Source organism: Ailuropoda melanoleuca, chromosome 5 (genome assembly GCF_002007445.2).
Source record: "Ailuropoda melanoleuca isolate Jingjing chromosome 5, ASM200744v2, whole genome shotgun sequence".
Lineage (NCBI taxonomy): Eukaryota > Metazoa > Chordata > Mammalia > Carnivora > Ursidae > Ailuropoda > Ailuropoda melanoleuca.
In genome coordinates, this window is record NC_048222.1 from 88,281,382 (window position 1) to 88,298,390 (window position 17,009).

At 35.8% G+C, this 17,009-nt stretch overlaps 1 protein-coding gene across 9 annotated transcripts in view; it reads left to right on the top strand.

Annotated features, from left to right (window-relative positions):
• Nucleotides 1-17,009, top strand: part of NEK1 (NIMA related kinase 1) — a 229,862-nt gene that overhangs the window by 42,070 nt on the left and 170,783 nt on the right. For 8 of the 9 annotated variants that reach the window (XM_019798524.2, XM_019798525.2, XM_034661388.1 and 5 more), the window contains 4 exons: nucleotides 940-994; nucleotides 4,155-4,355; nucleotides 8,588-8,648; nucleotides 11,142-11,293. In XM_019798524.2, coding sequence (XP_019654083.1) covers nucleotides 940-994; nucleotides 4,155-4,355; nucleotides 8,588-8,648; nucleotides 11,142-11,293 — 469 coding nt within the window. The remainder of the gene's footprint in view (nucleotides 1-939; nucleotides 995-4,154; nucleotides 4,356-8,587; nucleotides 8,649-11,141; nucleotides 11,294-17,009) is intronic. The other variant, XM_034661391.1, reaches the window with a different exon arrangement.

Below are 17,009 nucleotides of genomic sequence, written 5' to 3' on the forward strand. Positions count from 1 at the left end.
AATTTAATTTTAGTAAATTAATATTTTTTGTTCATCAATAAAACAGTGTTTTGCTTTTAAAATACTTTTTAAAATCATGGTATTTTGTAAATAATTGAATAAATAAGTAAATAGAATATTCATGGAATTTACTGATTTTGTTCTTTTAAATATTACATTTCTTTAATAAAACTTTAAAATAATTGCTTGGGCAATGACCACAATAGCCAAACTATGGAAAGAGCCCAGATGTCCATCAGCAGATGAATGGATAAAGAAGATGTGGTATATATACACAATGGAATACTACTCAGCCATCAAAAAAAAATTGAAATGTTTCCATTTGCAATGATGTGGATGGAACCAGAGGGTATTATGCTAAGTGAAATAAGTCTATCAGGGAAAGACAATTATTGTATGATTTGGCTGATGTGTGGAATTTAAAAAACAAAACAGGATCGTAGGGGAAGAGAGGAAAAAATAAAACAAGACAGCATCAGAGAGGGAGACAAATTATAAGAGACTCTTAAGCATAGGGAACAAACTGAGGATTGCAGGAGGGGAGAGGGGTAGGGGGATGGCGTAACTGGGTGATGGACCTTAAGGAATGTACGTGATGTAATGAGCACTGGTTGTTATATACTGATATAATTGATGAATCTCTGAATTCTACCTCTGAAACCGGTAATAGATTATATGTTAATTAATGGAATTTAAATTAAAAAATGATAAAGTGAGGGAATTAATAAAATAATTGCGTGGGCAACTGCTGTTTTTCTGATCTGGGATAGCTACTTTTATAATTTGGTTATGGTTGAAATTTTGAGTTTTAAAGGATATGTTTTATGGAACACATATTTTTGAAAAGCATTTTCATGGTGCTTTTGTTTCCTTTAAATGAAAAAAAATTTAAGTAAATTTTGATACTTAGAGAAAATTTCTCATTTTTCCCTTTTCTAGTGACATTTGGGCTCTGGGGTGTGTCTTATATGAGATGTGTACACTTAAACATGCAGTAAGTAGAAGTTTCTGAAATATTTAAAAAATTGTGTCCTAAAGTACCTGTAATATATATATATTTTTAAATCATATGACATCTTTCAAGTCATCCTCTTGTACTAGAATTTCTGTCAGTTTTTAAATTTCTCATCTTTCTCAAGTATAAATTTATATAGATTTTCCCTTAACATATATGCATATATTACATATGTATGTTATATATTTGTTATTATAATACGTATGTCATACTTTTTTCCAGGAAATTCCTTTTTTTAAAAAAAGCATTTATTTATTTATTTTGGAGAGAAAGAGAGAATCTCCAGCAGATTCCCTGCTGATTGGGGAGCTGAATGGGGGTTCAATCCCACAACCCTGAAATCATGACCCTTTGAGCTAAAATCAAGAGTCAGAAGCTTAACCAACTGAGCCACCCAGGCACCCCCCCAGAAAATAATTTCTAATGACAGAAATAAACTTGCTATCTTTTTAATGTTACATTCGTACGTGAGTTTGGTATTTTAGCGTAACAATTTTTGTTTCATCTTAGCAATTTCTCTCAAAACACCCAAAGTATTTGGAATTGAATTGTATTTGAGTTTGGAATTGAAACTAAAGAACATTTTTCGACATATTCATCAGGGGATTTTATCAATTCAAATGCTCTTTAATTAAAACTTATTTTGGGGGCACCTGTGTGGCTCAGTTGGTTAAGTGTCTAACTCTTGTTTTCAACTCAAGTCATGATCTCAGGGTTGTGATCTGGGTGAGATCAAGCCAGGTGTTTGGGCTCCATGCTCAGCAGGGAGTCTGCTTCCCCTCTCCCTCTGCCCCTTCCCCTGCTTGTGCACACACATGTTCGCTCTCGTCTCTGTCTCTCTCTCTCTTTCTTAAATAAATAAATCTTTAAAAAAATTGTTTTAATTTTGGAACTTTGTTGAGATGGCACATAATACACCCCAAAGGGGGAGTTTTTGTCTTAAATAGGTTGAATTTTAATCACTTTCCATTTTAAAATTTTGCTTTCTAAAAATGTTCCCCTGGGAGTGCTTGGGTGGCGAGTCAGTTAAGCATCTGACTCTTGATTTCTGCTCAGGTCATGAACTCAGGGTGGTGAGATAGAGCCTTGTGTTGGGCTCCTTGCTGGGAGTGGAGCCTGGCTGAGATTCTCTCTCTGCCTCTCCCTCTGCCCCACCCCCTCAACAACTCCCCGGCCTGCAGGCGTGCTTGCTCTCTCTCACAAAAATAATGCTTCCCCCCTTAAACAATAATGTATTTTCATTACAGAAAACTTAAAATAGATAAAAATATAAAGAAGTAAATGAATATCAAAAGCAATTCTTCTAGCTGGTAATAAGTACTTGTAATATTTTGTTTCCTTCCAGGCTTTCTTCTAGATTAATTGATAAAATGAGTTTTTTTTTTTTATTTCTGCACTTTAATTATATTGTATAAACAGTTTTATGGCCTGTTTTTATTGCTTGATATTATTTGGGGGATATTTTTTCTTCTTTGTGTTTTTTCATGGTTGTATACTCTTTTAAGACTGTATTGCCTTATAAAAGCGTAGACTGCCATAGGGATGTGGAATGGCAGTCGTCAGATCTGTATTTGAAGGAATTGGTCAATTTTTCAACACACAGTCATTTTAGGTATAAATCAGTATATTTTCTTTCATTTTTTCATCTGTGTTCTGTCACCATTGCTTCTGTATTTTGTAATTATTTACTCTTAAGTAGACACATGAAATGAGTAATTCACTAACCTTTATGAAAAGCTTGTCAGTTGAGAGTGAAAATTCATTGTAGTGAGGGAATAATCTATCATTATGCATTTAGAATTCCTTCTTAGGTACATAGATATTTCTAGACTATTGAATTACACTCAAATTTTAATATGCTGAATATCATATTTTAAATGTCTAGCAGAATTCAAGATTTAGTAGAACTTTTTTATACTCGGTATAATTACCAATACCTGATTTATACCATGTTTTGTTTTGTTAATGTGTATGTTAATAACACGTTAACAGTGTACAACTGTTCTATTTTAGCAGAGATGTCAAAAGCTTAGTTTTATTTACTTTCAAAATGAAATCTTTAGGTTTTATTTTTTATTTTTATTTTTTTGAAGATTTTATTTATTTGCCAGAGAGAGAGAGAGCACACACAAGCAGGGAGAGTGGCAGGCAGAGGGGGAAGCATGTTCTCTGTGGAGCAGAGAGCCCAACGCAGGACTTGATCCCAGGACCCTGGGATCACGACCTAGGCTGAAGGCAGATGCTCAACCAACTGAGCCACCCAAAATCTTTAGATTTTAAATTGCCCCACCGCTGTTGGTTTTTCTCTTTTTTAACTTCAGTTAGAGCTTATATTGTGTTTACTCCTTAAATATATACTATTCCCATTGATATGGCTTACATTCCCCTTTGGAATACTTGCCATGTTGCTCACTACATGGCTTTTGGGAGCATCACACACCTAAAAATAATAATGAGCAGTGTTTAAAAGGAAAGCAATTAGTATTTTCATTTATTTATTTATTTTTTAAGATTTATTGATTTGAGAGAGAGAGAGAGGGCACATGTGCATGAGTTGGGCTAGGGGCAGAGGGAGAGAATCTCAGGCAGTCTCCCTGCTGAGTGTGGAGTTAGATGCAGGACTCGATCTCACAACCCATGAGATTACAACCTGAGCCGAAATCAAGAGTCAGACCCTTAGCTGACTGAGCTACCTAGGCGCCCCAGTACTTTCATTTATTATGTTTTCTCCCAGATACTGTTAGTTTTGCAATTTCTTGTTGCACTTACTGCAACAGGGCCATAGGTAGGCAGGTCTTAAATAAAGACTACAGGGTTTGTTTTTGTCTTTATTATTGTTTTTATAAAATCTTTTATTAATACCTTTATTCCATCTTCTAGTGTTTTGAGTAAGCAAAAATTAATATTAGAATAGGTTGTAACTTTTTTTGAGGACTGATATTCTCTTAAATATGTTTATAAATAAGCAAGTGAACTTTGTTCTAAAGAACATATGCTAAATAAAAGAACATATGCTGATTAAAGTATTCATAGGAGGATTATATTTCTGTTCTCAAGGAAAAGAACTATTTCTCATTGTTTATTCCTGTTTTCAATTTATATATGTTTCATATATGTTAATTTATTTTCTGGATTTTAGTTTGAAGCTGGCAATATGAAAAACCTGGTACTGAAGATAATATCTGGATCTTTTCCACCTGTATCATTACATTATTCTTATGATCTCCGCAATTTACTGTCTCAGTTATTTAAAAGAAATCCTAGGGATAGACCATCAGTCAACTCCATATTGGAGAAAGGTTTTATAGCCAAACGCATTGAAAAGTTTCTCTCGCCTCAGGTATGTTTTTTTTTTTTTTTTAACTTTAAAATAGTAAGGTTATGATGCTTAACTAGGACATGACCTATGTTTTGAGGAGAGCATATCACAATTCTGGGAGAACAAAGTGCCTTTTTCAGATGACACTGGAGTCACATTTCTTTCCATTCTCATATTCTTCTTCTTTGGATTTGTTTTCTAGTTGCGAATCTGTAGGAGGGAAAACATTCCTCCTGTGTTTCCTCTTAACACTTAATACTAAACTTCTCACCCTTCCAATCACCAAATGTGTGGTAGTTTTTTCCACACCAAGCACTTCTGCAACACAGCGGGGTGTCTGGTTCAATTCAGTTCTGGCACTACCTGGAGATATAGATCATCAGATCCCACAGTCAGATGAAGGGATACGTAGGACAAGGTCTGAAAGAGTCCAGAGTGCAGAAGCTTCTGTTCCAGTGAAATTAGGATGTGTCACCCTGCTGGCATGTTTACCAACACAGAAGCTGTCCAAGTCTTGTCCTTCAGTTTTTTATGGAGGCTTTATTATGTAGACATGATTGATTAAATCATTGGCCTTTAGTGTTTGATTCAACCTCTAGTCCCTTTCCTCTCAGGAGGGGAGTGAGACTGAAAATTTAAGCCCTCTAATCATGTGGTAGATTTCCCTGGCAATCAGCTTCCATCCTTATGGGCTTTCCAGATGTCACCTCATTAAAGTAAATTCTTGTGTGGTTGAAAGTGGTCTGTTAGGAATAACAAAAGACACTTTATTCTCTTACCTTTTAGGTACTTTAAGGGTTTTAGGAGCTGTATGCTAGGAACTAGACACCGGATATGTATTTCTTAATATAAACCACAGTATCATAAAATCATTCCTCTGTCTTGGGTTTCTTTTGTTTTGTTTTCCAATTTTTTTTTTTTTATCGTGGTAAAATGTGCACAACATAAAGTGCATCCTCTTAACCATTTTTGAGTGTCCAGTTCAGTGGTATTAAATAGATTTTCAATGCTGTGCAGTTAATACCACCATTCATCTTCACAACTCTTTATCTTGTAAAACAAACTCAATCCCATTACCAGTAACTCCCCATTCCCTTCTGTCACAACTCCTGGCAATCACCTCTCTCTCTACTTTATGTTTTCTTAGGTTTCTAACTGTAAAATTATTATTAAAAAAATTTTAAATCCAGCATAATTAACATACACAGAGTTATATTAGTTGCATGTGTACAATACAGTGATTCAGTGATTCTGCACAATAGTGCTCATCGTGATAAATATACTCTTAATCCCCTTCACCTATTTCACCCATCCCCCTACCCACCTCCCCTCTATTAACCGTCTCTGATTGCAAAATTATTAAACATTTCTGTGACTCACTGACCTGTAAACAATGGGATTATAGACATATCTACATCATGAGGTGGTTAAGAGAGTTAAAAAAAAAAGTGATAATGCACATAAAGTGCTTAATGTCTAGCATGTAAGAAATGCTCAATATAGTCAATATAAAATATTTGTGTCATTTTATTATACTAACATAAATATATTAGTATCTCAAGTTGTGTGAATTACAATTATATTCTATTTGATAATTATTGAAAACTTGTTTTGTGGGCATTTGTATGTATAACAGATTGTTGACTCATGATTTTTCCTCTAGTACTCACACGTAGATGCATAATAAATATTTGTTGAGTTGAACTGAATTTTACTTTGAGAGGATTTATTAAAAATTTATATCAAATCAGTTCGTACAAGTTACTGATATAAATATGATCACCTGAATCTGTAATTATTTTATATTACATGTTCTATGTGGCCTTTGTTAATTTAAATGATCACTGTTAAACTCTTCTGTAAATCATGTATTTAGCAAAATCATAGCTTTATTACTTTTATTATGCTCATGGGATAAGAGGGAAGTGTCATAGTCTTTGGGTTAACAGAACATTTGTGTGAACAAATAATTTTCAGAAAACAGAAGTGTGGATTTAACTCTTATTACCAGGAGAACACATTAGTCAGCAAAAAGCCAATTAAAATGTGTAGATTGAAGGTTACTTATATGGGATATATATAGCAAGAATCTCTGAAACATAGGTGTCTTATAAGACAACTTTGTTGTAAGTAACATTTTCAAGGACAGATTTATGATGCAATATACTATTGTTTTTTGGCAACTACTGGCAAAGAAAGAATAACTTTATTGAATCTTGCTGAGGTCCCCCCTCCCAAAACCAGTGGTTAGGACATACAGTCTCAAGGCTGAAGCACTGGAATTCAACTAGCCAGCAATGAAGGAAAATGTGCAAGCCTGATACATCAAAATTTAAAATACAGAAAGAAAAAAAGGACAGATTATGATTATTAACAAGTGGAATATTTGATAGTGGGTGTTTAGTATATGAATAGCTACTTGTTGCTATTTAGACATCACTTAGATTTCATTTTTTATGAAAATCTCTTCTTTGGTTCCCAAGTTTTATTTTCTGCTGTATTATCATTTATTCAGTATTCTAGTGAGAAAGTTTGTAATACATTTTTTAAGGCTCTGAAACAATATGTGAGCTTTACTACATAATATATGAACTACTATAATATTCTATAGGGTTTTTAAAAAATTTCTTCTTCTCTAACTGCTGTCACCCAAGGTTTAATAAGGTTTAATTCTCAATCTTGCACACTCTGGAAGAGGCTTGACAAATCATGGATAAGCTCTGATTGCTTAGCAATATAGGTGTTGTCCAATAGTACTTTCAATAGTGCATCAACAGTGATTGTTTTATATCAGCGTTGTCCAACGTTGTAGCCACTAGCTACATGTAGTTTTGAATACTTAAATTGTGCCTAGTGTGACCAAGGGGCTGAATTTTAAATTATATTTATTTAAAATTTTAATCTAAATAGGTGGGCGCCACCAATGTGTGGCAACTATATTGAACAACACAGCATGGAGATTTCAGAATCTTCTTGGATTCTTCATGCCCCATCTCTTAGTTCATATTTGCATTCACACTCAAAAAAGAAAGACTCACCATCGAGCAATGAAACTATCCAGTTTGGGGCAAGTTGGAGCTCATAAAACACCCATTTCCTTCCATGCAAAGGAAAGGGAAAAAATGCAAATGTTCAGAAGGGAAAATACATTTATACAGTTGCTCTGAATTACCTGTGAACCAGACCTTCACTTAATTTATCTTTTAGTGGAGTGGTTTTTAAGATTTAGCAAACTTTAAAAAATCACTTAAAGGACATTGCTGGGTCCCATCACTACAATTCCTATTTTAGTGTTTCTGAGGTGGGAGCCTGAGAATTTCCACATGTGATATGTCCCTGGTGTTGCTGATTCTGCCAGTATGAGACTTGAAAACTGCTACTGGGGGATCCTTAATGGGACAGATGACTATCTCAGTCATGGCTTTTTGCCTGATTGGAGCTTCTGTCCCACTGCTACTGTGTGAGTATTCTCGTCAGCAGGCCTCATTTCTCTTGAAAAAAGAGAAAATTCACCTACTTTCCCTCCCCCCACCCAGTAAGAGAAAAGCAGGCTTAAATTGAGTTAAATCTTTGTTGGTGTCATAGTTTTGCGCTTAAAGAAGGGGAAAAGAAAATTTAGTGAGTAGGGAGAAAAAATGACTTGCAGGAAATACTAATGACTTTTGGTTCTCAAAATTTGTTAATGAATGCTAAAGAATAAGTACTAGAGTGTTTTAGTAATAGTAGAAAGAGATACTTATTGAATTATTTAGTAATATTCAAATATTTATCCAGTATTGGTTATAATTACATATTGTTAAAAGTGAAAACTCATTGGAGATGCTGCGACGATTCAGAGTGAAGTTGAAATAACTGAGAAGTTAATCTGAGAAAGGGATAATTAAGTGACTGTCAGTTTGGAGGTAAATGAGGGATTTGGCTGTATATAGAATATAGAGGGTATTCCAGATAGGAGGTAATTATGTTAAATTGCTGAGACATAGAGCAGGAAAGCAGTTTATGGGTGCCTTTGTGGTTCATTAGGTTAATTTGAGAAGAAACCTTGTCTAGAAAAATAATAAAATAAATTTGTAAGAGTGGAAGAGAATTAGTATGAGAGGAATTTGGGATTACTTAGGTTGAATAAATACAGTTTATCTCATAGCATATATGTGACTGAAAAGGGAAAAATGTAATCTGAATAATGGGTAGGGTTTTTATTTTGGAAATTTCACATCTTTTCTAACTTTTTCTTTGTCCTTTTTCAATCTAAGCTTATTGCAGAAGAATTTTGTCTAAAAACATTTTCCAAGTTTGGAGCGCAGCCTGTACCAGGTAAATGAAATTTAATATGAGTCCTTTCACCTGTTTGCAATAATCAGTATACTAATACTAATTAGTAATACATTTTCATTATACTAGAGATATATGTAGATATAATAAGTTGGGGTAAATGTAGATAAATTTAATCCAGAGAAAATGCATCTTTATTATTGATATATGGCAGCATACAACACTTTGTGATGAATTAATAACAAAATTTCCAAAATTTCTTGTCTGCCTTGTTTGAATTAAATCCATATTAAAGTCTTTCACCTTTATCAGTTGCTTAGCTGATATTTTGAGCAGATTGTCCTAGAATATTCTAAAATGTCTTAGTTGTTTATATATTTTTCTTTGAGAAATAGTTCATATTCTAAAATTTTTAAAAAGTGAATTAATATGAAGTCAGGTACCTTACCAAGGATAATTTTAAGTGTGACCAGCAGCAGTAGAATATCTGTAGGATTGTGGGTATGGTTATATACTATGTGTATATATATACGTATATTTGTGTGAGAAGGAAATTATATTTTTTCTTCATAGAATGATTTCAGAATGGATTTCTAAAATCTGTGTAAGTTATGTAAGATTTGACGAGTATATTGTTTTTCAAACTAATGCTTTCCATGTTCTCCATTTTGAGTTTGAGTAAATTAATAAAAATAAATACCATATTGTAACAGTGAGTCCATGTAAGCTGGAAGTGGTACGGCAGTGTGTTCTTAGGAAGGCCAGCTATATTTAGCTCTTCCTAAAGACCCTTAGACTCATCCTCTCAGTGTGCAGAGACTGTCAGTCCCTGGGAAATCAGTTCACTCTAAACAAATTCACAAGAGACAGACACACACGAGAATCAGAATCTCTCTCCTGGCAGTCAAACCTCATGAGAAGTCAAATCTTAATCAAAAGCCTCATTGTCACAAAGACCAGAAATACTCCATGTCAGCACATTCTTTCCATGTAGATAAGCCTACATAGGAATTAGAAAGTTATTTTGTTGTAACAGAAGTTGGATGAATGAAATGTTTAATAGCATGAAGCTAAAATAGGAATTATATTTCTGATGGGCCTGTAGATACTTGGTGGGCTCCAACTCCCCATATTAAGCTTTATACTACTGGTAGCCTTGTCATGGAGCCTGAGAAATACCCCCAAATCAGATAAGTAATTCTCCCTCTTTTCTGGAAGTAAATGGCGACTATTCAATATTTTTCTCCTGGGAATCTTCATTTTTATACTTTTGTGACTTTAGCTCCTTCTTCAGTATGTGTGCCAGTATGTGTACTGGTAATACACAATATTCCTTTGGTTGTTTTAATACATTTTGCCAAGGTACAATGTTGTGCTGTTGTATATATGTGTTCTGATTTGATCTTACAGTTGAACTCCCAGAGGGAAATTTCTTTTTTTTCCACTTTTCCTAGTTCCTAGTCAATATCTTTGAGAGATATAAATAGTAGACTTTCCTTTAAATTTCTTTTTTTTTTTTTTAAAGATTTTATTTATTTATTCATTTGACAGAGAGAGACAGCCAGCGAGAGAGGGAACACAAGCAGGGGGAGTGGGAGAGGAAGAACAGGCTCATAGTGAGAGAGAGAGCCTGATGTGGGGCTCGATCCCATAACACCGGGATCACGCCCTGAGCCGAAGGCAGACGCCCAACCGCTGTGCCACCCAGGCGCCCCTCCTTTAAATTTCTTAAATTTAACTGTTTTTCTTGAATTCATCATTGTTCTAAGACTGAAGGTTCAGTCTGAGAACTCTAGGCTTCAATAAGAATTGGACACATAATTGCTGTAGGGCTTATACTTGTATATAAATTTTTATGTATCTCTGATTATTTCTTTAAAAGCAATCCATAAACATTGTTCTTGATACAGGTTGCCCTCTAGAAAGTTTGGCCATTTTATAGTCCCACCAGTAGTGTATAAAGGTACCCATTTCATGGGACCCTGAGCTATAATGATTGTTTTAAAGTGTTCTTCTATAGGTCTGTAGATATAGACATCTTTCAGACTATAGATGAAGAAAATATTAAAGTTGCTTACAATGATGGCATTAGTATTTAACACTTGCTCTTGAAGTTTATGTGCTAATTTTGAAAGTAATTTCTAAAATAGAGTTCTTTTAAAAATATTTTTTAACAGCTTTATTGAGTTACAATTTCTATACCACTTAAAGTCTACTCTTAAGTTCAGTGATTTTTAGTATCTTCACAGATACATAGTAAGCATCCGTAGTCAATTTTAGGGATCTGCTTTTTTTTTTTAATGAGAAATTTCAACATCTTAAAGATGTGTGGCCTTTTCCTCCCCCCCCCAAAATGGCTTTAGTATCAAATAATTTAAAATGAAGGCATTGACATGTGCTAAGGAGTGAACGAGATTTTTAGTGAAAAGTCTCAAATGCTGTCAATGATAGTGAAAATGAAAAAGTGCTATCTTGAAGAATTTTGAAATTCTATAAAGAACTCTAGGAAAAAACTCTTTGTATCTTTTCATGTAGCGAAAAGACCAGCTTCAGGACAAAGCTTGGCTTCTGTTGTGTCTGCTCAGAAAATTACAAAACCTGCTGCTAAATATGGAGTGCCTTTAACATATAAGAAATTTGGAGATAAAAAAGTACATGAAAAGAAACCACTCCAGAAACATAAACAGGTATGATCATGTTACAGATTGCGTATTAGTAACAAATTCAATTTGATCTTTTTTTATTGCAGTTCAGTTCAGTTGTCTTGATACTCATAGAATTGTTTTTTAAGTTACTAAAGAACATTGCTATTCTTTGCTTCACCAGTCTTCTAAAACTAAGAAGACTTACAGAAGTCACAAATAAACATTAAGTAGATACATTAAGTAGTTGGTGCAATAAAAAGAAAGTGATGTCATCAGTGAAATCACTTTTGAACAATCTAAGCAGAGCCATTTGTTTTTGTGCATAAAACAAGTAAATGTGATATACTTGATAAAAATGTGGGAAAATTTTGTATTTGAGAATTCACATTCATAAATAATATCATAGAGCTAGAAGGAAATATTGTACAGTCTATAATATTTCAGATGAAAAAATTAACACCTATAGCATTTAGGTGAAATGCCCAAGAACACACAGTGTTAGTTGCAGGAATTTCACATTTTTCTTCATGTCATTAGCTGCATACTTTAGTATATGAAACCTGTTTTGTTTTGGACTACACATGCACATGCATACGTATTTAGATACATATGAACATTGAACACACTGCTGTAAGAGAGATCTAAATTGAAATCTGTCATACGGTAGTTCAAATGATTACTGTAAATTAGTCTTAAAATAAGTTGTGTAAGTCAGCCTCCAGTAAGGAGAAAAAAAACGCATAATAATTTAATCAAGGAAAGTTTAAATAACTAATAACTATGTTTAGGGAATTAACTTTAAGGGATAAAGAACTCTAGAGAATATAGGAACAGCAGATGAAGGAAGCAGCCACTACTCCTAGCGCTGAGACATAGTTTTGGATTTTGGAAGATCTCCACAACCCCACCCTTCAGGCTGAGATTCAAACCTTTTTGGTGTGGTATGGCTATAATTAACTGGATGGTGAGTTCACTGAGGTGCCGTAGGCTGTCCTCCGTAGAACTGATGAAGCTCCTGAGAACCTGCCTGGAGTGCCGGTGAATGTACAGGGAAGCTGCTTGGGGAATCGTTGAATCTGCTGGGAAGCCTGCTGGTGGAAGTTGCTAGGTGTTGCTGAACTCTTTGGGTAGTAGGCTGGGATGCCAGTTGGGTCACCAGCAGAATGTGGTGGGAAACTGGCCTTGGGGTTGCTGTCAAAAGTCACAGGGAAGCTGGCAGGGGCACCTCCAGAACTGTCCTGGAAGCTGCCCACAGGGGTGAATGTTACTATGTGTCCCACATGCAGCAGGAACAAGAAGAAAGAAAGCCTCCTAATCAGGAACAGGAGACATTTTCTTCTGCACTGTTCCTCCAACATCATCTGCTGACAAAGCTTAAAGTCATGCTAGCAAGCAAAGAAGTGTATATCGTCTGGCTTCTCACAAGGAGGACAATGAAGGGTGATTTTGCAGCTGAGAGGCAATATTACTGGCACACAAGTTTTCCCTCCCTGCCTCTCTCCCTTCCTTCCTTCAGTCCTTCCATATACTACTTACCTAGGCCTAATGGACCAATTCCATCATATCTTTTATCCCTCTTTTTTATTTTATTTTATTTTATTTTATTTTATTTTATTTTATTTTATTTTATTTTATTTTTTTTTTTTTTAAAGATTTTATTTATTTATTTGACAGAGATAGAGACAGTCAGCGAGAGAGGGAACACAAGCAGGGGGAGTGGGAGAGGAAGAAGCAGGCTCATAGCAGAGGAGCCTGATGTGGGACTCGATCCGGGAACGCCGGGATCACGCCCTGAGCTGAAGGCAGACGCTTAACGACTGCGCTACCCAGGCGCCCTCCCTCTTTTTTAATCACCAGAAACCCCTGGACCTCCACACTTTACCTTCATTAGCTAGTCTCTCTATTCCATATGATTCTGGTCATATCCCAATCTGACCCCCACCCTCTGCGTACCTCCCTAAACTCTTCCAGAAAGCCCTCTTATAGCACATTATCAGCAAAATACCCTGTATTCTAAATTTGTAGTTTTTTTTTCATCTCTTTTGCTCCGAAACCTGGCTTGTCCCTGAACACACTGTTGTGCAACTGTCTTACATGGTGTCTCTAATTTCTTAATACCACTGCATTTAGAAGTAGGATGAGGGAGGTGTTTTCCTTGCAAGACTCTTCCCTGTTCCTAACCACAACCAACCCCAAAACTTTTGAGGCTTTTGCTGTCAGACTCTATCACCTGTTAACCCTCTGTGGGTCATCTGCAGACTCTCATTTTTTAAAGAGTTTAACACTTGACTCACGGTCACTCTTCCCCATACTGTACTAATTCTTGGTGATTTCAGTATCCAAAGAAATGATCCTTCCAATAGTACATGGTCTTTTATTTTCTTGATTGTTCTCTTTCAGTAATTTTGTCTACCACCCTGCCTTAGAACTCTCACCTGTAGTCATGCCATCAAATTTGTTGTTACTGATTATAGCAACTCTTCCATAGTCTCAATCATAAGCATCCCATGACTTACCACTATTTCCTGTGTTTCCAGCTTATTCCTGTGGGACTCTGGCTCCACAACTTCTTTGTCCTATTTGGGTTTGTGGATTTTACTAGTTTTTTTCCATGTCCTTCTCATTTTTTGTTTTCCTTTTTTTGGCTGAAATTCCATGTTCTCCCATTATAATAATTTCCAAAGCCTCACCTATCCTTCATTATTACAAATCACCTGGCAAAAACTTAACTTGGTGAAATCCAACTCTTCATCTCTTTTGAGCCTGAACTTGAGTAGTAGAATGTGATTGGAGAAAGCATACAACTGTTCTAACTGGTCTCTCTTTAAATTTATAACTAATAGTGTCAACTGAGCACCTTCTAGCCACCCTATTATGTTTGCTCAGTCCACTTAGTTGCCTACTTTATTTTATTTTATTTTATTTTATTTATTGTTGTTGCTTTTTTAAATTTAAATTCAATTAACATGTAATGTATTACTGGTTTCAGCGGTAGAGGGCAGTGATTCATCAGTCTTATATAATACCAGTGCTTATTATATCACATGTCCATCATGTAGTTACCCCATCCCCCCACCCCTCTCCCTTCCTGCAGCCCTCAGTTGTTTCCTATGCTTAAGAGTCTCTTATACTTTGTCTCCCTCTCTGATGTTATCTTGTTTTTTTTTTCCTCTCTTCCCTTATGATCCTCTGTTTTGTTTCTTAAATTCCACATATCAGCCAGATCATATGATAATTGTCTTTCTTTGATTGGCTTATTTCACTTAGTAACACCCTCTAGATCCATCCACAGTGTTGTAAATAGCAAGATTTCATTTTTTTGATGGCTGAGTAGTAGTCCAATGTATATATATATACACCACATCTTTATCCCTTGATCTGTCGATGGACATCTGGGCTCTTTCCATAGTTTGGCTTTTGTGGACATTGCTCCTATAAACTTTGGGATGTATCTGTCCCTTTGGATCACTGCATTTATATCTTTGGGGTAAATACCCAGTAGTGCAATTGCTGAGTCATAGGGTAGCTCTATTTTCAACACCTTGAGGAACCTCCATACTGTTTTCCAGAGTGGCTGCACCAGCTTGCATTCCCACTAGCAGTGTGAGAGGGTTCCCTTTCTCCCCTCATCCTCGCAACATCTGTCGTTTCCTGAGTGGTTAATTTTAGCCATTCTGAATGGTGTGAGGTGGTATCTCATTGTGGTTTTGATTTGTATTTCCTTGATGCCAGTGATGTTGAGCATTTTTTCAAATGTATGTTGGTCATTTGTATGTCGTCTTTGGAGAAATGTCTGTTCATCTCTTCTGCGCATTTCTTGATTGGATTATTTGTTCTTTAGGTGTTGAGTTTGATAAGTTCTTTATAGATTTTGCATAGTAGCCCTTTATCTGATATGTCACTTGCAGTTATCTTCTCCCATTCTGTCGTTTGTCTTTTGTTGACTGTTTCCTTTGCTGTGCAAAAGCTTTTTATCTTGATGAAGATAAATAGTTCATTTTTGCTTTTGTTTCCCTTGCCTTTGAAGCTGTGTCTCGCAAGTTGCTGCAGTTGAGATCACAGAGGTTGCTGCCTGTGTTCTCCTCTAGGATTGTGATGGATTCCTGTTTCGCATTTAGGTCTTTAATCCATTTCGAGTCTATTTTATATATGGTCTAAGAAAGTGGTCCAGTTTCATTCTTTTGCATGTGGCTGTTCAATTTTCCCAACACCATTTGTTGAAGAGACTTTTTTCTATTGGGTATTCTTTCCTGCTTTGTTAAAGATTAGTTGACCATAGAGTTGAGGGTCCATTTGTGGGTTCTCTACTCTGTTTCATTGATCTGTGTGTCTGTTTTTGTGCTGGTACCATACCGTCTTGATGATTATAGCTTTATAATAGAGCTTGAAGTCCAGAATTGTGATGCCCCTAGCTTTGGTTTTCTTTTTCAACATTCCTATAGCTATTCCAGGTTTTTTCTCATTCCATACAAATTTTAGGATTATTTGTTCCATCTCTGTGAAAAAAGTTGATAGTATTTTGATAGGGATTGCTTTGAATGTATAGCTTGCTCTAGGTAGCATAGACATTTTCACAATATTTTTTCTTCCAATCCATGAGCATGGAATGTTTTTCCATTTCTTTGTGTCTTCCTCAGTTTCTTTCATGCATGTTCTATAGTTTTCTGACTACAGATCCATTTCCTCTTTGGTTAGGTTTAGCCTAGATATCTTATGGTTTTTGGTGCAGATGTAAATGGGATCGATTCCTTAATTTCGCTTTCTTCTGTCTCATTGTTAGTGTATAGAAATACAACTGTTTCTGTGCATTGATTTTATATCCTGCCACTTTGCTGCATTCCTGTATGAGTTCTGGCAATTTGGGGGTGGAGTCTTTAAGGTTTTCCACATAGAGTATCATGTCATCTGCAAAGAGTAAGAGTTTTACTTCTTTTCCAATTTGGATGCCTTTTCTTTCTTTTTGTTGTCTGATTGCTGAGACTAGGACTTCTAGTACTATGTTGACCAGCAGTGGTTATTCGCCCACTTATTTATTTTTTTAAGATTTTTATTATATTATGTTAGCCACCATACAGTACATCCCTGGTTTCCGATGTAAAGTTCGATGATTCATTGATTGTGTATAACACCCAGTGCACCATGCAATACGTGCCCTCCTTACTACCCATCACCAGTCTATCCCATTCCCCCACCCCCTCCCCTCTGAAGTCTTCAGTTTGTTTCTCATAGTCCATAGTCTCTCATGTTTCATTCCCCCTTCTGATTACCCCCCTTTTCTTTATCCCTTTCTTCCCCTACCGATCATCCTAATTCTTATGTTCCATAGATGAGAGAAATCATATGATATTTGTCTTCCTCTGCTTGACTTATTTCACTTAGCATTTTCTCCTCCAGTGCCGTCCATGTTGCAGCAAATGTTGAGAACTCGTTCTTTCTGATAGCTGAGTAATATTCCATTGTATATATGGACCACAGCTTCTTAATCCAGTCATCAGTTGAAAGGGCATCTCGGCTCCTTCCATGATTTAGCTATTGTGGACAATGCAGCTATGAACATTGGGGTGCATATGGCCCTTCTCTTCACTACGTCTGTCTCTTTGGGGTAAACACCCAGGGTGTAATGGCTGGGTCATAGGGAAGCTCAATTTTTAACTTTTTAAGGGACCTCCACACTGTTTTCCAAAGTGGTGTACCAACTTGCATTCCCACCAACAATGTAGGAGGGATCCCCTTTCTCCACATCCTCTCCAACAATTGG